Here is a 23,794-nt window from a genome sequence, read left to right on the forward strand (position 1 = left end):
GCTCATGTCGAATCTATGATCAGGTTCTAGTGTTTACCGTTTATTCAGTGAAGGCAAGATTGAGTGATGCACGTCAGCTTTTGTGCAAGTTATGAAACTTACTACAATGACCAGATGCCGCAGATGGCTCAATCGAGAACTGTCCTCGAAGAGCGCTGTAGAAATGTCCACCACAAGAGTTGAACTTGTCCTTTCGTCATTCACATTAACGAGGTTTATCCACTGAGCTATCGAACGTTTAAAGCAGGCCTTGAGTTTTTTCGGAAGCCACTTTAACATGAAGAAATTCAGCCATTAGTCTCCACTACAAACAAGTAGTCTCAGTGGCAACACACTCAACCACGATAACAGACAATCTTTATTGTCGGTAGCTTATAGGAGCAAAAACGAGTGCATGCATTGAGCTTAACGTGCGCTAAGCTGGCTTAAAAGATAGGACAATGTCAAACAATAGAAACAACTTGCATCCACAAAATAGTCCAAGTACTCCACAATACAAGTCATCCACAAACGAGTGTTAAAAAGAATGATGTCATTCTATAAACGACTTGATAAAGTTCTTTTTCGCTCGGACTTTCTACGTAGGCAGACACAAAGAACATTTCAAAAGCTAAAATTATATTTAAGCTAAAATGAATTGCTGAAGAACAGTACGATACTTTGGTAAAACGATAAAAATAAAATGATTTAAGATTTTAGATTAAAGATTTGTGTATGAATGGCAACGACGGTCGTTCACAAATACAAGTAAGAAGTGAGATTAATAATACACAGTTAAACGACAAACATGGGAATGGTAGCTTTTTTAGGCAATAAAAAGACAACGATTACAACTTATCAGACACTTAAACAATTAAAAGTGTTCAGACACCATATGACCTCGCCGTGGTTACGTCAGAGCAGCCATATTGCATTATATTGGTTTAGGTGGTGGTGGGGTGAGAGAAATATGTAAAAAAGTCCGATTTGGAGTGAGATCATACAGGAAAGAAAACTGTGTCGTATGACATTGTGAATAGCTTCTTATAGAAGCAACAGCTCCATGTAATCTCAAGAGAATGTCAAACGGCGATTGACAACTTTCACAGTCATAGTGGCACAACTTGCATGAACACAAATGGTCAGTCTTCAAGCAGGTTTTTCTTCGTTGCAACTCCAAGAAACCTCAACGGTTTTAAAAACGTCTAATGCAAGCAATAAGGATCAAAGCGCTGTACTCCTTAAAACAGTGAAACTTGAAATACGATTAACCTAACAGTTGGTGAGTACATTTTTGGGTAAAAGCACAAAAACTTAAAACAAACTGTACTGTGCACTGGAACAACTTGTAATATTCTTAAAGTGCCAATACCATCCACAGCACAATTTCTTCTTGTGCCAAAACAATGGCAAGATTACAGCAGCATAACATACACAGCAGTGAATGAACCTAACCCTCTTATCAACGATTAGTCTTTTTACTTTGACTCAACGCGAGTCAAATGAAAGAACTCATTCTTGATAAGAGGGCACAGTAAGAAATTAATCATAGCACACAAACTTACCCGAGATAATGAATACCACAGAGTTTTTTTTTTTGCAAATTAAGCCTTTGTAAGCTAAAATGTTACAAAAACTTTGTGATGTTCTTTACACGGTGCAAACCAACCCTTGCTTCAATCCACTTTTAGTTTCGTCTTCAGCTTTTTGTAAAGCTTATTATTCTTCCTCACAAAGTTCTGAAAATAAGCGACTTATTTGAATGTTATGCCTCAGACAGCAAAATCCGCCATTTTTACATTGATTCAACGTCTGCAGACGGCACAGCCAAAGAAAACTTTAACAATGTAAAGGTTTTATGATGACATAAAATAACGTAAATTTTAAAACCATAAAGTGATTTAAAAATTTGATAAAGTCTCCATTGTTGCCAAGGAAACAGCATGGTTATGATAAGAAATTACTCCCCACAATCTTAGATATTAAATGATTGTGCTAGTTTGCCAGTCTCGATATCAATTGTTGCAACAAAAACTAATCTTGTCACATGATTTCTTTTGTGCTCAATATGGAGAATGATCTAGTTTAACCCAGACACATTGATTCAAGCTCTGCAGACGTTGAATTCATGTAAAAATGAGAGATTTTGTGATCTGGGACGACCGGATCTCTACGGGTAGTTGCTCTAAAACTGTTTAGCACTGCGTAGCAGCGTAGGTATTAGACAACATAATATTTCCTATTACTGTATACTTCATGCCATCTTATTTGTAATTTTGAGTACAATTTATATGTAGGCTACTACCACTTATCACTAAATATCATCTCTACAGTACACTGCATAAACTGAAAAGTTACACTAAAAATTACCTTCAAAGACATTGCCGAAGAAATTTCTCGAAGATCCTGACTAAAATTAATAACTAAGTAAATTAAAGGTGATTTTGTATGGTTTAAGAAAATCCCCTCTTTACCAAAATTGTTTTAAAAGTAAATTAATGTCACTAAAATTACCAGTAAATCTGATGGTGAGGTAGAGACTAAGACATCGGCATGATCATGAAGGCCTTTGACATGAGCCACTTGCTTTGCAAAGGAGTATATCCAGTTTGATTTGAAACTCTTATCATCGATAAGCTGAAGCACCGAGACCCTTGTTTCTACCGGAACTGAGTGAGGATGACCTAAGGATGACGTCACAATCAATACACGTATCCTAGGCGGTAGGCTCCACTCTATGTACTTGAGTAGGTATGCTGTTTTAATTACATTTAAGTCTTACTTGATTGTAAAAGTTGATAAAAAGCAGAACTAACGAATGGAAAAGGGTAGTTGAAAAAGAAGTTAATTTAATACGTGGGTAAAGTTTGGACAGCACGTTGGTCATAGAAATGGTGGCTTTACGGGTAGACTTTGTCAGTTTAAATTCAAAAGCGATCGTTTGAAAACATGACTCGACTCATCCCACAGTAGATTGAAGTGATTGCAATCTGCATGTTACAGCCTTAGTCAACGTCAGCTCCCAGCGAGCGATTGATTATATGGCAAAGTCTCTGGCAAAATTGGTTCTTTTCACATTGATTGATGTCACGGCAGTAAAGCAATTTGAAAAGGACCAATTTTGCAACGTGCGACAGCCGCGTGTAAGTGGGTACGTATAGGCTGCTCGGGCATCCATATGGAACGTCATAGATTAAAGTTGTAAAACGTACTCATTTCTCATCTATGCCTCCATCGGCCATTCAAAAGCCTTATTGTGTGAACTACAGGCGCAAAGTGGAATTATTTCAACAATCATGAAGATTTACGTGACGCATAACGTAATCCCAGACAGCAAATCAGTCGTTTTTTACATTGATTCAACGTCACATTGAAACAACGTAAAAAGCGACTTATTTGAGTCCTGGTAGCTCACCACTCTCCGGGATGGCGTGGCCAGTGGTCATGTACCGGACAGCGAACATGTTGGTACAGTCGTCCACGTCTGATATGTCCATGATGGCAAGGATATTCTTGAGAGGGAGGAGATCGACATGCTGGAAAAAAAGGGATTAAGTCGTATTTCAGGCCCATTGCGATAACATACAGTACACTGCGTATCTGCATCACAACAGGCAGATGGAAGCAGCAAAGCGACATGTGGTCATCAATTTAGCTGCTCTTATTATTTCGTCTTGTTGTGGCATAGTCGCGTGCCCTAGGGCAGTGTCGAAGCGTGGTCCTTTCCATTGTCGCGTAGACGTTTTCGCCACTCGGCTACGCAGCCAATAAGTTGCAAAATGTCAAGTCAAGCTGAGTTCCAAGAACACTTTTCTGAAGGTCAGCAAAAAGATTCAATTTGGTAATCGAATCAGTTCTATTTAGTAAATAGGTTCTCAGCCACTAGATCAGTCTTGTTTTACATTGATTCAGCGACTGCAGACGTTGAATGAATGTGAAAATGACGAATTTCGCTGTCTGGGTTAGTAAGCAACTATTTAGCTACGTTCTATACCAAGGAACAGTTTATGCTGTTCAATGCTTTATTGCATCACATCCGTAACAAAGACTGCCAGAGTTCGGGTTACGAAATGGTCAAACCACGTTTTTGAATGTAAAGAGAAAACGGTGAGTTGAGACTTTTTTTTGCTGCACGAAGACGAAGTACTGAAAGAAATCTACAGAAACAAAAAAGGATGGATAGCACTTGTGTAAACTTTTATCCTGAGAGTGTGAGCTAATAATTTGGGAGTTATTTTTCAACTTAGTTTAATGGGCCAGACATGATTAAACATTTCAATTTTTCTGCAAAAAGAAGGATGATGTCACGTTCTTTCACGTTACTGCATCTCTTAGATTCTAACACTAAATTAACGCACTAAATATTTTAACATAACAAATAACATACTGCCTGAGGAAGTAAAGACAATTAACAAACATTGCCAGTATTTTGATTCAATGAATAGCTTAGCAAACACTACCAGACTTACAAAGGCCTGAAGAGAACAAAGATCAAAGCTGTGGTAGAGAGTTTACTTTGTTGTACCATAAATATATAAAACCAAACAACACAATCAATTTAACAACAAATGCTATTATTACTACAAAAAGTGTTCGAAGCCAAGCAAAAAGATAAGTATAGCGAATTGCATCGAAGTAGCAACCGGTAACTGTAAATTGTAACCGTAAAGGTAAGGTAGTGACTGGTTTAACATATAATATTAGTTAAATCATACAAAAAAATAAAGCAGATTGGATGTTTTGGACGTTACCTAACATCGTCTACTCGGCAAGAGGAAAAACAATCTTTTAACTAAATTTGAAAACAAAACTATGAAAGCGATTTAATTTTGCAATACCAACGATGTAACTGCAACCTTGAGATCAAAATAAGAATCATCGAGTCGAAACCAGCAAAAACCTGCGAGAAACAGATCATCCGAGATGTGACGACTAAGCAAAAATAATAATTAATTAGAAAACTTGAGCGGGTAATACAAACCGCAAGTTGCCTGCTAAATAAATGAATAAGAATGAATACGTGTGAATGAATAAATAATATATAAGAATGAATAAGAATGAATAAGAATGAATAAGTACAAAAAATGAATACGTGTGAAACGCAGGAGTCCCAAGATTTTGGTTTGGAACTCAGAGCGGCCTCTGGATGTGACAAAAAAAGTCTTAAATTCTGAGTTACTTTTGTGCTATTGTTATCATATAAATAATAGACTTGATTAGAAGTTTTGCAGAGATTTGACATTCAGTGATCAGACTTTGGATATTTGTATTCTCAAAGTTATCATCTCCAACAGATGTAAACTTAGCTTAGTGTTCCGAGTCGAAATTACATCATTAGTCAGATTTATGTGAACATGTTGGCTCCGTTTGTGTTGGTTGGTTTTGTAGGCTATATTTGTGGCACAATTAATGGAGACAACTTACCAAATTAGAATTGATTGAAAACTTTTGACCTGTTCCTAGAGCAGGGATGGAAAAAAAACTTTTATTTTGCATGGGTCATACAAGAAAGCTTAATCTTTAAAAATGAAAGTGGATTATACATTTAATGACATGTGAATGCGAAACTTGGCGCTTTATTTTCTTTGCAAGTGTCGTTATCCTTGGTTGATACACATGCGCAGTTTTTAGTTTCACACCACATATGCAGCACTCATATCTACCCAGCTAAAAGATAAACGCAAACCTTTAAAAGCGACTTTCCATGGGAACGATTTCTCCACTTGGCAATCTCTATGACGTCAGTAAGAAGATAAAGAGCAAGTCGTTCTCCTTGCCTGTAGAAGCCATCAGTAAGGGTAGTGACGTCAACCTTTCCAATATAACTCCGGTTCGATGATATGATTTCCACAGGACAGCCAGTTACCTGCAGTGTTGGTCTTAGGTTAAAATACGAGCTGAAATTGTTTTTCTATACGTGGACAAGCGATCGCACATCTTGGTGCCTTTGCTGGCAATAAGAAACGCAATTCTTTGCTTTACATTTCGCTAAAAAAAATGTAGCAACTTTACAATAAAGACAATGAAAGAACAAGAGACAAGAAACATAATGTCTATGGTTCAAAAATGCAAACTCTCTACCAAAGCTTTACAATAAAGACATTCCAATGTTCCAATGTATACGCCACACTTAAATAGTACCGTACGTAATAGTACACAGACTAAATTGAAATACTAAGAGATAAATTTTGCATAATAATCCAGTTCTTTTTAATTCTGGACCAAACAGAAACACACGCAGCAAATACCTCATAAACAATGTCAAATATTTTCATTTTGCCTTCAGTTTTCCGTTTATCCTCGTTAACATATGATAGGATTTGTTTAAGGTCTTCTATGGCTTCACCCAACTTAGCGTGATCCTTCAGATTTTCCGGTGTCCTCTTTCTCAAGTCTATAAAAGAATTTTAAAGTTGTAATTCAAATGAAGTTAAAAGTTTTGAGGAAGTCTTCTGAACGGTAAACCTAGACTTTATCAAACCATATAACAAAGAAATATATTTCTTAAGAAACGATTCAACAAAATTTCTTTTTAAAAGATATGTTAAGCCTTCCATATATTTCACTTTATATGTTTCCATAAACTAGGTGATAGATTAATTTTATATTTCGATTTATTTCAGAAAACTTGTCGCCAATCTTCGTTTATACGAAGAGCTTTTGTGAAAAATAGAATAATCATAATAATGCTTGTTTTTATATAGTTCTGTATCCATCGCAGAATGCGTTGCTCCTCAGCGCTTTATAAAGCAGACAGTGTCAATGCAGCCGTATAGAGGCGCAACTGAGTACACTATTACCCGAATCCATTCCATTGCTTAGTGCTAAGCAGGAATTAGATTCAGTACCAATTATGAAGTCTTTGGTATGACCCGACAAGGTATCGAACCCATACCTACCGATTCAGAGGCTGGCGCACTAACCACTAAGCCAACGAGCCGGTTAATTTAATGAAACACAACAGAATTTATATTTGTGAAAACCATTCTTGATTAATTATCACGTGGTATGTTACTTATATATATAACAAAATTCCTTCAATAAAAGGCCAGGAAAACTAAACGCATATTGGTTTGGAAAAACACATGTGATCTAACAACATAATTGTTAATTTGCTACAACGCATAACCAACTATTAACGAGCAAGCTGTCGTTAGTTCTACTGAAGATAAAATCCATACCAGTGATTAGGAGAAGCAGACTGGGAAGGCGCTGGACTGGACGAATAAGTAGAGCATCGAGCGTCTGCATGAGGCTCTGCGGGTTTTTAAAGCATTGCACAAGGAATTGTTTAAACTCTGGATTGGTCTCTTGTCGCTTGAGCAGAAGCTCGTTGCTCATGTCAAAGTAGTTGACATATGGGGGGTAGGCCTGGTTGAAACAGAAATTGAAAATGATGTCGTCTGTCTGTTATGTGCTGCGCTGCCCAGCCAGCAAAATTGGTCGTTTTTACATTGGTGCAACGCCTGCAGACGTTGAATCAATGTGAATAGGTTCAATTCTGCTCAGTGGGATGATGATTAATAAACGCTGTTGAGTGTAGGCCGACAGGAAGTGTAAAAATTTGCACCACAGCAAATAACACACTAGATACGCAGCAAAAATATAGCAAATACCAACACCGCTCAATTAGAAGAATAAGAAAATAGTTTTTAGAAAATTATACGTCACACATTAGAGGACCTAACACTATTTACTGTGTTCCGACAGAAAAAGTAATATATGCTGCATCTGCATATTTAGTGTCCTACTATTGTGAATCGGTCTTTATTCTGTTTGATGACGTCAGCAACGCAACAATCCTCTCTCCATTCATCGATGATCTTGCTGACATCATGATGAAAGTGATGATGAGCACTCGCGATTTTTGTGATTCCGCCAAAGATGCTTTTGATGTCTTCAGGAGCCAAAAGAGGCTTTCCAGCAGCGACTGCATCTTCAAGAGGTTCTTTGTAAAGCTTCAAAAGTTTTTACAAGAACAATTTCACAAGAATGCATGTGCGCAGATCATACGGATGCTCCAGAACACCAAAGGTGGGCAAAGACGAAAATTGAATGAAACTGTTTAGGCTATCAGGCATATAATTCAACAACATGATGCGCTTTTCTGGCGTAACCTAAGCTGAACTATCATGAGGTGTTCCGGGTTGCAACTTTCCAGAAGGTACCATTAAAAAAATTTCCTTTGAACTTTGTTTGGTAATTGCAGAAGAAAAAAGAGCAACACCACTGGTGGGGATCAAACCCACGTCAAGGAAATGACTACCATTGCCCTAACCCTCTGCGCCAAGTCAGCCGATGGCAAACCGACGACTTAATTTAGCTACTATTTGCGTTTTGTTTTGTTGCTCAAAGGGGATTTTTAATGGCACCTTTTGGAAAGTTGCTTCCGGTTTTCGTCCGCATTTATTCCGACGTTTCGTCAATCAGACAAGGACCGACTTCTTCAAGGTTTTTCAAAACTTGATGATTACATGATCTAGCTAGTGATGAAGTCAGTCGTATCTGATTGACCAAACGTCAGAATGAATGCTGATGACCACCTGAAATACCAAGTGATAGTTTGCTTGTTTTAAATCAGAAGAGCGTATCATGTTATTGAATGGGCAAAAATTCTGCCACAATGCCAGATTAATGTTGATTTTAAAAAGGCGACCCATGCTGTCATGTCGAAAAGCTAATGTGGCGGTTTTAAAAAACTGTTTCGTCTCCAAAGGCTCCCAAATTGCAAACAAATGCCAATGCCAAGTTGCAGAGCCACCAGTTTATAAAGACACAGCAGACAAGAGTATACCACAGATCGTGTTATGGAGTGATTGCTTGAACAAAGCTAAACAAAAACATTGAAGTCGCGCAATTAATTATGTAAACAAATTACATATTCCTTCGCACCTTAACAATAGTATTGAGATTTCTTATGTAGCTTGTTTCGGTCTGCAGCAATTCCATGACTGTCCGATGACGTTTTGTTGGAATGAAACCTTTGAGGTGGGACTCTGACGAAGGGCTATGAAGAATATTTCTTGTCAGCACAAAATAAAAAGCCATCAAATAATACAACACAAAGATTGATAAAATTCTTGGTTGTGTGTCTACATTCTTTGGGTCTCAGCTGAATTGGTCACTAGTTAAGGTGTAGTTTTGAAAACATATTCAGTTAAGCAATTGATTGAGTTTCGCTTTTAGCAGCATGATCGTTGCTTACTTCACAGTGTAGATTCTAACAATCTGTTTTAGCCTGATGCTGCGAGTACGTTGTGGCAATATCGAATTACATTAGCTTTCGGAACATAGTTCCCTAGTCATTGCGATGTTTTTCAAAGAATAACCAAAGTTAATCCGTTCCAGATTCATACCAGTTTCCAGACATGAATCTAGTTCCCTAGTCATGTGCTATGACGAATGGAATTCCCAAATTATTCGCTATCCAACACAAAATAGCTTGAAACGATTTTTTTCGTGCATTTAGTGATCGGGAATCGCTATCCGACTACAATAGGATAATTTGTGAACGGATGTTTGAAATAAACGGAAAACAATTCCCTTTAGACTGGATTCACAAATTGATGTATCAAAGTGTGTTTAAACGCAATAATTAAACGTAGTGAGTGCAAACTTACTAGGTGTAGTCTGCGAGATGACAGTGCTGACCTCGTAACAGACATTGTCAAAAGTTTTCATAGAAATATTCTTTATATGGGACTAAAGGAACCAACGCATTCGTTTCCATAGTTAGCGTTCACTCATTGGCGAATTTCGAACATAATTAAACAAAATTTTCAGCAGACCAGAATGATGCAAATAATCATCCAACAATGCAATTGTAGTAACGCCAATTTATTTTAATATAAATACGCTGAGAATATCACTACACAACCTGTGATCACGTATGAGCCAATCCTTTGATACTTCGAAACAAAAATCGAAAAGCAGCAGTTGATAACATTTCATGAGTACGAGCAATCGAGCATGGTAACCTACACCGACAACTTACTGGGCCAATCAACTACTTTCATACAAACGCGTCACATCCAAGGCCAAAGCTACGTTTAATCTCCTTGTGGCGGGGAATTGGATAAGTGAACCCCAAACCTAACTGCGTTTCCACCAAGAAGGACCAATATCCAGTGACGTTGAAATAATGTAAAAGAGACAACGTTTGCTAGGTGAGAAAAAATTTTTGAAGTGGTTGCATGCTTTAGCCTTTCAGTTAACACAGCGAAAAAAATTCAACAATTGCAAAGCATCATGACAATGCAAAGTTCAGACAAATACGTCAATATAAAGGTGTTTCTCCAACAACGTCATATCCCACCTTTCACAAGCAGACACTGGCCGTTTACCGTCCCGATTCAATTGAAAGGGAACTTGAGACGCATTCTGATCAAAAGCTTCAGAACTATGCGTCTGGGACCGCAGCAGTGATGCCGTGGAAGATGCGTCATCATCATCATCATCACCAAGCACCTAATTGTTGCCAAGTTCTTGTAAATAAAGTAAATCACAATTCACAAGATGAAATAGCAAAACGGAAACCCGACCGCTAATTCATCTGACTACTGTTGCTACAGTCTGTTTTCATCTTCAGAACATTACCAAACTACTTCCTTATGTCCTGTTTATTTTTTCTTCTCGCTCAGAACAGAGAATAAAATCACATGCTCTACCAACCACGCCTATCAGCCCCAAAACGCCAAACATAACTATCAACTTTCATTGTATCATCTGAATTTTCGTCCACCGTAAACTGCAATAACAACTACACTACATACGTTGCTGCTTCACAGAACGTACAAAATTAATACCAAATATGAATACTCTCTACTGGAGAAGATACATTCGCCAACCAATTATCCTTGATAACATTCTCACATGACCTTTGTGAATGCTGTGTCTTATGATCGTTTTGCCAACAATAAAAATATTAACATAGCCCAAACATTGTTTTTAGTCAGTATTACATGAAAAAAAATACTGTTTCTCATACCTCATAATCAGAAGACCTGCGCCCAAAGCATACTTGACAGCAATTCCCCATCAAAAACAGTGAAAAATACCAGCAGATATAATTGCTTAAACTTAAAGAGACGTTGCACAAGACGTGCTTTTTTGTCAAATGGTTGCACTTTAGTACATGTTACATGCTACACATTCTGTTATTAACTAGTAGCCTACTTTTTACTTTTATTCAAAATAATCTCCAGTTATGACACTAATATAAACGTTGAATAAAAGTATCATCACAGCGCTCTGGCTTAGTAATTGAAGTGCTTTCCTGCAACCCAATCAGTCTTTTTGTACATTGATTCAACGTCTGCAGACATTAAATCAATATAAAAAATGACTGGATTGTTGGTTGGGCTTGTGTATGTTGATCCAGTGAATAGCATTGGTTTCATACAAAACAAAGACTTTTACCTTTCTACTGATTACCACAATACCACAAAAAGCATAAGAACCTGCGGGTAAATTCCTTATCGCTCAGTGACAGTATGTTGTAATTTCACACATCAAGAGGAAGCAGCTTCTCTAATCTCTATGTTGAAATAACTATCAACTTTCCACCTAAACGTTACAACATTCTGACAATATTCTTACTGACAGACCATTGATCAGCACATCTAAAGCAAACTATCGTCGAGTACACTTTTGTCCCTTGGACGCATAACTATGAGCCACTCACAATAACCTCTACTCTACATACAATAACCTCTACTACACATAATAGCTGACAAGCGTTGCTGTTCTGCATGTCAGAAGGAATGTCTGAAGTCACATGACAATTCATGTGAAACGTACAGCAAGCAATTTCCTGCAATCGAGAGAGAGAATTTTGCCGAATTTTTACGTTTCATAATGATCTGATCATTCAAACGAACGAAAGAAAATTTGACTAGTGTAAAACATTACAAATGGCCTATGCAACTTTTTTGTTGTCGTCGAGCTACATATTTTCTACTGAATTCACAAACAATCCTGTCTCTTGCGAAACACGGCAAACCGTCATCAAATATTTTTTTAAAACTGAAGAAATATTTACTAGGCTACGGCAAAAAATTCTGAAAAAATAAAATGTCCTTTTTGTTACACTGCACTCAATTTATATCCGACAAATAATCATACTTCATACATACACTACCTCAAAATGCATACAATGCGCAATTGTGTATTGCGCGTTTAAATTGAAAATCTCCAGTAAACATATGCTCTCCAGGCAATGCCTGCAAAATGGCTTTCTTAAACTCGAAGGAAGTTAAACCACGGCTTAAACACAATCGCCGTTACAAACCCATACCGGCTGAAGCAGCCAGTTCAAATAGTACACAAAAGCCTTTTGAAACTAAAAACTACAATAGTTTTGCTGCAAGCTAGAGGCTGAACAAAAAGCAACTGAAACTGGTAACCACGCTATTATTGCGGAACCTTTAAAGTTGACAAAAGTCAATGTTTTAACATCAATTCAACGTCACTTTTCATCAAGGAAAAGTGCACAGGGCATTGAAGTGCATAATGTAGCAAAAATAGCCGCAAGCTAATCCAGTACCGTACCGATTCTGCGACCACATTCTCCACCAGCACAAATGTTCCATGCTACAAAGTTTATCTCAAATGAGCCTCAATAACTTTGTTGAACAGTAAACACGTCACTGAATCTGTTCTCACTGCACCCAATCAGTTCATTAATTTGATATTGTTCCTCATTGCAAGTTGTCACAACAAAATGTGTTGCTGAGTGACGAGAGCCCTGTGCGATGCTCAGAAGGACGTCGGTTCGACCCTTGTGTCTTGTTTCGATAAACTTGGCTGTATCTTTCGCAGAACATACATGACAAAACCAGCAAAACTGTAATTTTGGAATTTTTTAAACTCAAAACGCATTTTACAGTACAAGAATGCTAGCAATAACTCTGCCAATTTTTTATTGTAGTTAGAACAAGTGTTGTTATTTTCTTCTACCAATTGGCATGAATGGAAACGTTCAGACACATGGGAAATTATCGTCCAATTGTTATCCACATAACCTTTATTTGCGACAAAACCAAATAAAGTCTAATGATAACATCGCGATGAACGCACTTACTACTTGCATATAGATCATAGAAAATGTATAAAAAGTTGTTGGTATAAAAATGAGATGGGGAAACGAGATTGAAAAATAATGTATAACAAGAAAGTGGTATCAAAAACACACGATTGACTTGACTGGATTGGCAAAAAAAGAAGGCTTTCGCTCTGCAATGGGCTATCGCAAGCTGAAAATGATGATGATGATGAGATACGGATATTGTATGTCGTGAATTCAATTGACCATTTTAATTGAGGTATGAAACAAATGTAAAAATTACGTGAATGTCTTCCTCTGTAAACTTAAGTATTTAAAGTATGCTCATGCCGAAAAAATACCGACTCCGGTCTGGCCTGGGGAAAGACCTGACAATCAACCCCAGAATTCATCCAAAATATTCTATGATGAGTGATGACATAAACAGCATACGGAGATACAGTTGGTTTAAAATTTGTAAAAGGAACACGTCAGGAACACGATATTCTATCTACTTCTCTGTTCAACAAATACAGAGAAATGATCACACAAAAAGCAGGTCAAATAACTCCAATATTGGAGTGAAATGGGTGGTAGAATTATCAATAATTTAAAACACGCAGACGACTATTACACTTCTGGCCGAGAATGCACAAGACTTAATTTTCAAAGTGACAAAGGAAAACGAAAAGGCTGGTTTACAAACCAACATCAAAATGTCAAAAATTATGATAACTAGGGCAGGTTTTTATTGACTTGAAAATCCAAAAAAACGTCTTTATTGACTTGTTTACTTTAAAACCTTGTTGCCCACTGTATCATATGACTTAGAAAAGCAGTTCAATAAACCAATGATGTAGCAATCTATTTTGTCTACAGACATGCTTCCACGAGTATCACAATTGCCTTCTTAATAACAGAACAATAGCTTTACAGCAAGAAACTCAATAACAAGACCAGGAGCTTTCAAAACAAAAGGGGCTGTGCATTCATTATTACTCCAACATAAACAACATGTTTTGCTTTTGTATTAAGGGCAAGAGCAACTTAAACCACCAATCACATCCATCTTTGTGTAACAAATGGTACAAAATTTGCAAACAATGCAATATGCTAGGCCCAGAATGGTCCGTTTTGGAAAACCCAATTCGGAGAGGCCAGATTCGAAGACAGCCTTTTTCGGAGAAAACCGATTGGATGATTTGTTAAATCCAGCGAGGGCTTCTGTTTATTTAGAGAATTTGTTGGGATCATTTAGGTAAGCGATTTTTGTGTTTACTTTCCCATACCCAATTACCCATGCAAACGAGAAAGTTATTCTTTCAGTGAGGTAGATGTAAATTAGCTGATATCTTACGGGTATAAGTTATAGCGATATCAGGCCTCGAAATATCCGGCGGTCATGGCGGGCATGACCTCCGGAATGACCTCGAATGTCTGCCGAAGCCGACTCATTGGTCGGTCATAAATGACCGCCGCAAAATTCTTGACAAAAATAGAGCTAATGCAGCAAAAAGATATTTTAAACTTGAATTGTTACAATTGTTTGTTTAACGCAAAAAAATACGGAGCTGAAACAATAATAGTACAGGCAATTGCTTTAAAGATCACATTAGAGTGGCGTGGTTAACGAGCTGGTGGCAAAAGTAGCCATTTTTACATCATTTCAACGCCTTGCAATGTTGCCTTGAAATAAAGTTGTCTGAACTTTTCAGCAACAATGAGGATTATTGCGTTACATTGATCGTTTGTTGAAAAGAAACGTCACAGAGAAGCAAGTCTCAGCTGGGTTCCGCACGTGCTTAGGCGAATGTGGCGACCTTATTCACGCTGATACTGATAGAAATAGTATTTCTGCACAGAAGGGAGGTGTTAGACACATTTGTCTTGAAATTTGGATTGTTGTTTTCAATTATGTTTATTGCGTCATTAAACGACTCATTAACGCACTGATTTATTTGCAAGCAATCTGCTCCAGTGTACTTCAGGGTCGGTTAATTAAGCCATCAACCAATGCAGAGTTATTCTGTTGTAGAAAATCTTCTTCTACAAACACGACTACACAATACTGTAGTGTGATTTTGTGCAAAATCTACATGCAAAAAAGTGTCCGGTTGAGATATTAAATGTCCGCTGAAAGGGCAAGTCCGGTAGGACATGCTTGACCGCCAAAAAAAAGTACAAATTTCGAGGCCTGGATATCTACCAAAAACATCTAGCTTATTTAGCAACTTACATAAGTTAAAACATTTTCGCTGAGACTTCATTTGATGAACCACTAATGTTAATCACAAATCGCCGTTTGACAACTGTTTTATTTTTTTTGTCGGTGACACTTTAGTCAATCTTGGATAGCACTAAACATTAAAAAAATACCCGTGGATCTGCCTAAACAAATATGATCTGTTTCTCGGCAGTCAAGTGTAGCAAGAATTAATAGCGATAGCCGATAGACACGTGTTTCGCCCATGAGACGATGTGATATTTGGTGCTGTAGGCTCTTTTGTTATTGTATCACATCGTTAATTTATGCCACAGAGATCTCTACCGCTGCTTTTGGCGGTCGATTGAATTCTTACTTTGTGGGAAGAAAACAACCAAACCAGCTATTGTAAAGGACAGAAAAACGTGCTAACAAAGAATCTGTTCCATCATTTTGAAGAACTTTCAAGAATTTAAATCAACAACTGAAATTGCATAACCATACCTATGTTGTACAGCAGTGATGGGAATGATTTCTCCAGGTTCAAGAGCTTCTTCATCTGCAAATAGCAAACCCATGTGATGATGAGAGGATCCTGCTGTGTGGATAGACGGTCCTGCTGCCACATCAGTTTGGGTAGGTGATGCATATGAAGATTTTAGTAGATTGTCTACAGCAATCACCACAATTCCGGCTAAATTGAGGAAGACACCTAGCTTGTAGAATCGAGAGAAATATTCCACTGGGCCAGGCAATCCAAAACGAACAACTGAGAAAAGCACTGCAAAAAATCAAATCGATGTATATTAAACTTATTTCAAAATTTAGTATGCTTATATATTGTGCAGTGTACAAACTGTGGGTCTGCTACTATTCGGTGAGTCCGATTCGGCGAGTTCCTAACCTCTAACCCCTAGGCCCTAACCCTAAAACGGCAATGATAATTAGGCTACGGTACCTGATAATTTAAAAACAAAAATTCAAAAAATCCCTGAATAGGGATCGGACTCACCGAAACGGGCCATTTCGACAAATTGTACACACAACAATAAACAACACAAAGTATCAAGGCAATACAACGTAAATAAAGTGAAAATTTTGTTGCGTGATCAAACTTACACCAATGTTTGTTTCAGTTGCTCCAGATCCTTTTCAACTTGTTTTATAACTAGGTGTGAACAAATCAATCATATATAAAAATTTACTCTCGTTTATGTTCATAGTTCATGTTTCTTTTTAGAAGGTATATGCATTATTTTGAATGGGTCTGCTACTATTTGGTGAGTCCGATGCAGGGTTGTCGGTATTTTACCCGACCCAAAAAAACCCGGGTGGGTTTTTTTAATAAAACCCACTTAAAAAAAAACAAAAAAACCCATAAAAAAACCCAGAGCATCATATTTGTCCAGTTTTTATTGGAAAATTAAAAAAATTTACAAAAACACTACAAGGCACTTACAACAAACTTTAAATTAGGACTTAAAAGGATGTGATTGTGAAGTAATTTCCAAGAATAAACTGAAAACGCAGTGGATATTGCACAGTACACAAAAATCAAGTAATAAATGTCACTTTGTGTATACTACACTAAAACTCATTTATGCAAGAAGGCCTTATAGTTAAACTGGTGAAAGTACTACTCTACTGTAGTCTGTATATATGATGTGAAATGCAATTTAGGAGGCTATTTACCAATTACAGATTTTGGATTCTAATGCATGGCTGTTTCAGAGCATTTGCCTAATTGGCCACGCAATCGCTCAATTGCTCATCCAATACTATATATATATAATATATAAATCAAATGTAGTTATTACTATCTGAAGCCTTTACAAATTGTTTCACCTAACGGATCATCAGAAGGTCTTATTCAACTACATTTGATTTAATTCGCTCTGCTTTGCCTTTTTGCTTGGCATTGAGCACTTTTTGTAGTATTAATAGTTTTCATTGTTTTTATATAATATATATATATAAATGATAAAAAATATTTAAACATGATGGCATAAATGCTCCTTGCCTTCAAATCTAAACAAATGATGCAATAATGTGATTTCTACCACGGTAGCATCAACTTGGTATAGAAATCAGTGGATGATGCAACATCCAACTTGATCTTGAAATTAATGGATGATGCAACATTCAAGCAACAACAGCCTTAGTGCATTATTTTATTGAGTTATGCAAGCATGTACTGTGAGTGAAAGGCACTTCACTCGTAAAAAGTAGTTTTGAGGTGAAATAAGCATGAATCTACCTTTTTTTGCATCTTTTTTAAAAAAACCCAATAAAACCCAAAAAAACCCGGGTTTTTTTAAAAAAACCCGGGCGGGTTGGGCTTTTTTAAAAAAACCCGGGTTTTTCTCAACCCTGGTCCGATGCGGTGAGTCCGATTCGGTGAGTCCGATTCGGTGAGTTCCTAACCTCTAACCCTAAAATGGCAATGATAATTAGGCTACGGTACCCAATAATTTAAAAAAAAAATGAAAAAATCACCAAATAGGGATCGGACTCACCGAATCGGACTCACCGAAACGGGCCATTCCGATTTTGAATAGCCTACTCTGTTGTGTGTGCTTTTAGGAAAGTTTCTCAATTCAAAGTTTGATAGTAAATAATGTCTCTAGTCTCTAGATGCCCTAGTCTCGAGTAGAAGTCGACCATTCGTCATGTTAGTCGTTCGTATCGTCTATATTACTTCTTTTATAGGTGTTCCTGTGGTGCGATGTTTGTCATATAAAGGCTATAGCCAAATGGATTAAAATTTAAATCAGTGTGTAAACAGGCAAAACAGCCTATCTTCATGTCACCTTCAAGCAAGTCACTAAGTGGCTTACTACCGTATTACTAACAGGCCTCGAAATTCGTTTTTGTTGACGGCGGACAAACGTGTCCGGTCTGAGCAGCTATCTCGGCGGACAAATTAAGTCTCACGGCGGACACACCAGTTTTAACGTCGATCGTCATGCTTAATCACTTTATCTTGATATTTCTTCGCCATCTGAGAAGTATAGCTTTAAGCTAATAGCTATACGGTTTAGAAGGCTTCAAATTTCAGCGAAGTCACTCTGAAAGGCTTTCATCAGACCAACGACGTGCGCTTGAAGAGTCAAAGCGCCGTGTAGCTGCAATACGCCGCATAACTGATTAACTTCCACCGAACGAGGTCGTGTGGATTCTTGCGTCACAATGCTCTGGGCACGAGTAGGAAAACTTCTACACTAACGCTACTATTTTCTGCTGTGCAAAGTATCACTGGGCTTTTTTAGGTTTGTTTTTGCGTGTCATTTGAGCGAAAGTGAATTTTCCCTGGGCTTTTTCTTACTGTAATACCAAAACTTAACAAATTTTGCTGCATCTTGCCGTAATAGCCTACTCGCATTTCTAATTTTGTAACCAACTTTTCCCTATCAATATTACTCGGAGATCAAAGCCAAACATTGTGACATAAGACTTGAACTAAGTCACGCGTGATTAGAGTAGAAGTACCGGTACTCCCATCGATTCTTAGCAAAGAGTTCATCTTTGTTACGATGATTCAATGTCATCAATCGTTGAAGCAACATAAAAATCAAAAGTTTTCCTGCTTGAATGGAAGCTAAGGGATACAGTACGGTATTCACATTTTCTAGATGAGCGCTAGAATGCACGGGAAATTGTATTCTCGCAACAATTGTTCGAATGTTCGTGCTATGCAATGACGATTTGAATCGCCAGTTTTTGTGTTATTTCTCGGCGGACAAATATGACCGATCTAGAGGGTACTTCCCGCGGACATCACATGCTGTGACGGCGGACATGTCCGCGGTGTCCGCCGTGAATTTCGAGGCCTGTACTAACATAATCAGTCAGATGTTCTCAAACAGAGTTTCGAACCAACATTCTTGCAAATGTCGTGCAAGCCATGTAACAGGAAAACTAATTGCAATTTTAAATGTGGTAGGCTACTGTATCAAAATTTACAAAATGCTCACCTTACTTAAAAATGTAAAATGGCAGCATTGCTAGAGTGATGCAGTTAAAAAAATTGTGCCCAAAGTTATATCATACCCATTACGGTACCCATTTTGTTAACATTGAACAACCAACAAATTCTTTATAACACATCAATAGTATTCCATACAAACATAAAAGGTCAATAAATAAAGTAAATTATGTAGTATGTTATGTTTGGCTTGTATTGTTTCATTGTGAAGGTCAGAAATAAAAACAAACTAAACTGATGTTATGTGTCAGCATTCAATACAGTTATAAGTATGAATTTACTTACATGATGCAAGCATAAGATTACGCATGTATATAGGAAAATAACTGGCATCGATATGGGCGTATCTTGCCATCCCATCTGTGAGAAACAACTCCATGCAAAGAATCAAGACAATGCACAAGAGGCTCACCCTTGCTGAAATGCAAATATGCATCAAACCTTTCATTTGTGATTGAATATTTTAGAACATTATTTGATAAATTTCAAATGGATAATACTATATATCGTACACAGATTAGATTGAATTAGGGAGAGATTGTCAGTTGTTACTATTTGTTAATAATGCATGGTTTAATCACCTTCATAATTTGCATAAAATTATCATTATTACTGCTCGCAGACCAATTTGTTTCTTGGCAACTACGAAACAATTTTAGTCATAGTGAACATGCACAACATATGGTAAATATAGCCTCCGCCTATCAAATTTGTGTAGATAAGTCAAACAGCAGCAATGCATACTCCTGTAAGCAAGCACAAGAAAATATAGCAAAATGACATCATTTAGAAATAGCCTAAACAGCAACTAAAAAAACAACTAGTTTACATAAACAAAAAAAAGAATCACCGTAACAAAAATCACTGAATTAGAATTACCAAACAGGTGCTTGAGCATTGTCCGGCAGCATAGGTACAATTTTAACTTTCGGGTTTTTAAATTATAACTTTTTTTACTTGAAGCTGTTTGAAACTTCCTGACATCTCTACATTTTTAGCGGAAATGCGTACGACAAATTTCAGAAAAAAATCTCTACATGCTTTCGGGATGGGGGCTCAAGTTGTATATTTAAGTTGTACATCTATAAGATATACATGGCATAGGTACAATTGTACCTTTGCATACTTTGTATGGAACTAATGGAAGATAAAAAGATATATATTAATTTTTATTTGTTTTTAAATAATTTTTTGTTATAATGAAATAACACAAAACACCTTACCGTATTTACTTGATTGTAAGCCGCGCTTGATTGTAAGCCGCTTTTGATTGTAAGCCGCATGTGATAGTGTTAAAAAATTAATGTAAGCCGCCCTTCAATGTAAGCTGCAAATACTGTTTACACGCAAAGCTGAAACTGTTTACTGTTAAGTACCATAAATAAAACTGACAACTCCTTTTTTTCTTTCGAATGCACGTCACAACTTCACAATTGTCGGCATCAGACAACGCAGTACAGCAAAACATCTATGGCAAAGTCGACAAGGAAAAAGGCAAAAAGAAAAAATGTAAGCCGCCTTTGATTGTAAGCCGCCCTTGAATTTAAGCCGCAAACATGATGGAAAAAAAAAACTTTATAAGCCGCGGCTTACAATCAAGTAAATACGGTATTTACAATTTCAATGCTAATTCAAAAAGCTTTTTTATTCATTTTCACAAATAACACTAGTTGTCTTTGCATGTGAATCTTTGTCGCCAACAGGTTGAACAGAAACCGCACAGATTTTTCTAGTTTCACATTGTTTTTGGTTTCAGCAGACAAAGCATTTGCCAACAATCGTAATAGACTATATCTGAGTAGACCTAGTGTATAGAAATGTTCGGGTTAATAAAAACCATAGACTACAGAAAGCATACCTACACTGATTTTTATGCTATATATATGAAGGTGCAATTGTACCTATGCCACCTATTAGCATTGCAAAATTATGTCGCCTGACGAAAGTTAAACATATACATATTATGTTTGTGAAAGCGGCTCAAAATAGCATAGATGATAAATATTGATTATGTGCCTGATCTGATACAGATGTTGACAATTATAAATTACTTCATGATAAATATAAAATCAAAAAATTAAATGCCATATTCAAATATTAGCAAGTTGATGGTCAAAGTAATGATAAAAAAATAAACATTCTTAGACTTACCAGCAAAAATACATGCCATGTGTAATAAATACAAGCCATATCCAACGGTAGTCATCTCTTCTACATCTATGAAATGTTCTGCACAGCATATATTAAGAGACAATGATCCTCCAGCTAATGCACATGCAATCAAGTGCATCTGTGTCAGGCCCATGGCTGTTCAAGTGAGATGTTGATCTTGATAAACAAAAGCTCTTCAACTTATCTCAGGTTGTTTGAGACAATAGCCTTTCAGAATTTTAGTTATCTTTTTATACATGCATTGGTTTTTAAATATGTGAAAGCAGTTTCCTTATAAAAATAACCTATCAAACTATTTCTAGCCTAATTCTACAGTGAAATTAAACATCAGTATTATGATATACGGTAGAACTTTACACAGTAACCTAATACAAAATACGGTAGCTTATTACTATAAGTCAGTTAAGGATTATACAGCCAAAGCATAAGTTTGGCATTTCCAGTTCAAAATTAAGGTTGCTACAAATTTATGCATCACTTCTTACATCTGAAACATTGTGATTGGGTACGGTATGCAGGAAAACATTGATTGATGATATGATTGATTGATTGATTGATTGAATCTTTATCCTCGGACTGGTAAAGCTTCTTGAAGAGCTTAATCCTGGCAGTTTCGCATATAATACTTGTAGAGGCTTTGAATCACTGACGCAGGCCCGGTCACCGAGATTGACAGAGTGAAGTTTCCGATTGTTGAAGTCTTGTTGCCGGGGAACTATTCCATCCATTAGATGCCGCTGAATGGAGAGCAGTCCTTAACGTGCGTTGCTCAAGCGCACACCCCGAGAGTCGAACCAGCGCCGCTTGATCTTGAAGCTTCTTCGTTCCAGAAGTGACGCGCTAACCAATTGAGCTATCGGGGCACATGTGTGCACTTGCAAAGTGCTTACTGAGAATATGAGTTTAGAAAAACTGGCGTTAGAGAATAGACAATGATGCTTCGAGTTCTACACAAACACAAAACTCTGATCTGAGGTCTGAACTGAATCGGAATCGAATCCCGAATTCCGGATGTTGTTTATGAAACTGGGTGGTGACAGTGTTGCCAAGTAAAATGTCTTCTTTTAAACGTCAATCGTTATCGCTGGCTGCACATATCACTATAGGCAAGCCATTTTAAAAATAGGCGTAAACAGAAGCGGATCTGGAGAAGTACTTGATGACCTCTTGTACCTCTGTAAAAAAACGAGAGAAAACTTGCAGTTTTTTCCAACAGGCACGTTTTTTCGCAATAGGCTAGGTATGGCGGATGGCCTATGAGTAGATACGGACTAGAAATCAATCAATCAATCAATGATTTATTTGTCAATAACAGGAACATTGTACATGTTTGAAATATGCAAGTAATATACACATTGCAAAAGTTACACAAGTTCACATACCGACAGGTGGACAACGAGACGACCATACGGTCTACTAGTCAATTGCCCCTCTACGAAAATGACGATTTTGCCATTTAAAATACGAGAGAAAAAATAATAAAACGTTAAAGCGTTCCCGCGCTTCAACATACGCACCAAAAAAAGCATATTTAAAACAGGGAGTCGAACCGAACCCGAACCGGATTTTTGTAAACCGGTTTTGGTGCGATTTTGTCTGAACCTGATAGCTCAATTGGTTAGCGCGTCACTTCTGAAACGAAGAAGCTTCAAGATCAAGCGGCGCTGGTTCGACTCTCGGGGTGTGCGCTTGAGCAACGCACGTTAAGGACTGCTCTCCATTCAGCGGCATCTAATGGATGGAATAGTTCCCCGGCAACAAGACTTCAACAATCGCAAACTTCACTCTGACAATCTCGGTGACCGGCCTGCGTCAGTGATTCAAAGCCTCTACAAGTATGCAAAACTGCCAGGATTAAGCTCTGCAAGAAGCTTTCCCAGTCCGAGGATAAAAATTCAATCAATCAATCAACCTTAACCGGAACTGAACCGAAAATTTGAGTTAGCTTAAACCCTAACCGAACCCGAACCGGTTGAAAAAAGCGGTTCACTCCAGCATTACGTCATTGTTCGCATTGTGGTAAGTGAAGTTCTACGTAGCATGTTGTTATCTTGGAGGCCACATTGTACGGATGAATTATAGCCTATTCCGTAACACACGATCCACTATCATCGATGCTTTGGAGAGGAATTTTTTGAGGTAAACAACTTCTGTTCTGTGACATCATAGACAATATAGTTTGATTGTAACTTGTGCAACAAACAACAAAGGCAAGTTAATTGAGCAAAGCAGTGTTGAGATCAGTGTTGCCAACCTTGCGGTTTTCACGCCCAATTGGGCTAGTTAGTAGTTGGGCAATAGTAGGCCTAGGCCTAATTTTATCGGACCCGAACCGGAACTTATAAAACCGGTTTTCAGTTTCTTCGAAACTGAACCAAATTTTGAAACAATCTTTGAACCAGAACCGGACCCG

General features: G+C 37.4%; 1 protein-coding gene across 2 annotated transcripts; it reads right to left on the reverse strand.

The window, feature by feature from the left end:
• Positions 1–340: 340 nt before the first annotated feature.
• LOC145774143 (protein ECT2-like) lies at positions 341–21,686 on the reverse strand. 2 transcript variants are annotated; one of them, XM_082585303.1, is made up of 11 exons: positions 21,361–21,686; positions 19,495–19,626; positions 15,729–16,005; positions 8,872–8,986; positions 7,731–7,937; positions 7,161–7,350; positions 6,228–6,373; positions 5,666–5,845; positions 3,395–3,515; positions 2,494–2,663; positions 341–1,718 (listed from the first exon to the last, which is right to left on the reverse strand). In XM_082585303.1, exons 1-11 carry the CDS (start codon positions 21,512–21,514, stop codon positions 1,656–1,658), a joined length of 1,755 nt encoding a protein of 584 aa, XP_082441429.1. In that variant the 5' UTR covers positions 21,515–21,686; the 3' UTR covers positions 341–1,655. The 2 variants fall into 2 exon arrangements, with proteins under 2 accessions (XP_082441429.1, XP_082441430.1); XM_082585304.1 differs by lacking the exons at positions 15,729–16,005; positions 19,495–19,626; positions 21,361–21,686 and adding exons at positions 10,295–10,446; positions 10,967–11,052.
• Between the last annotated feature and the right edge of the window lie 2,108 nt (positions 21,687–23,794).

The sequence above is a fragment of the Aplidium turbinatum genome, chromosome 7 (genome assembly GCF_918807975.1).
Source record: "Aplidium turbinatum chromosome 7, kaAplTurb1.1, whole genome shotgun sequence".
Classification (NCBI taxonomy): Eukaryota; Metazoa; Chordata; class Ascidiacea; order Aplousobranchia; family Polyclinidae; genus Aplidium; species Aplidium turbinatum.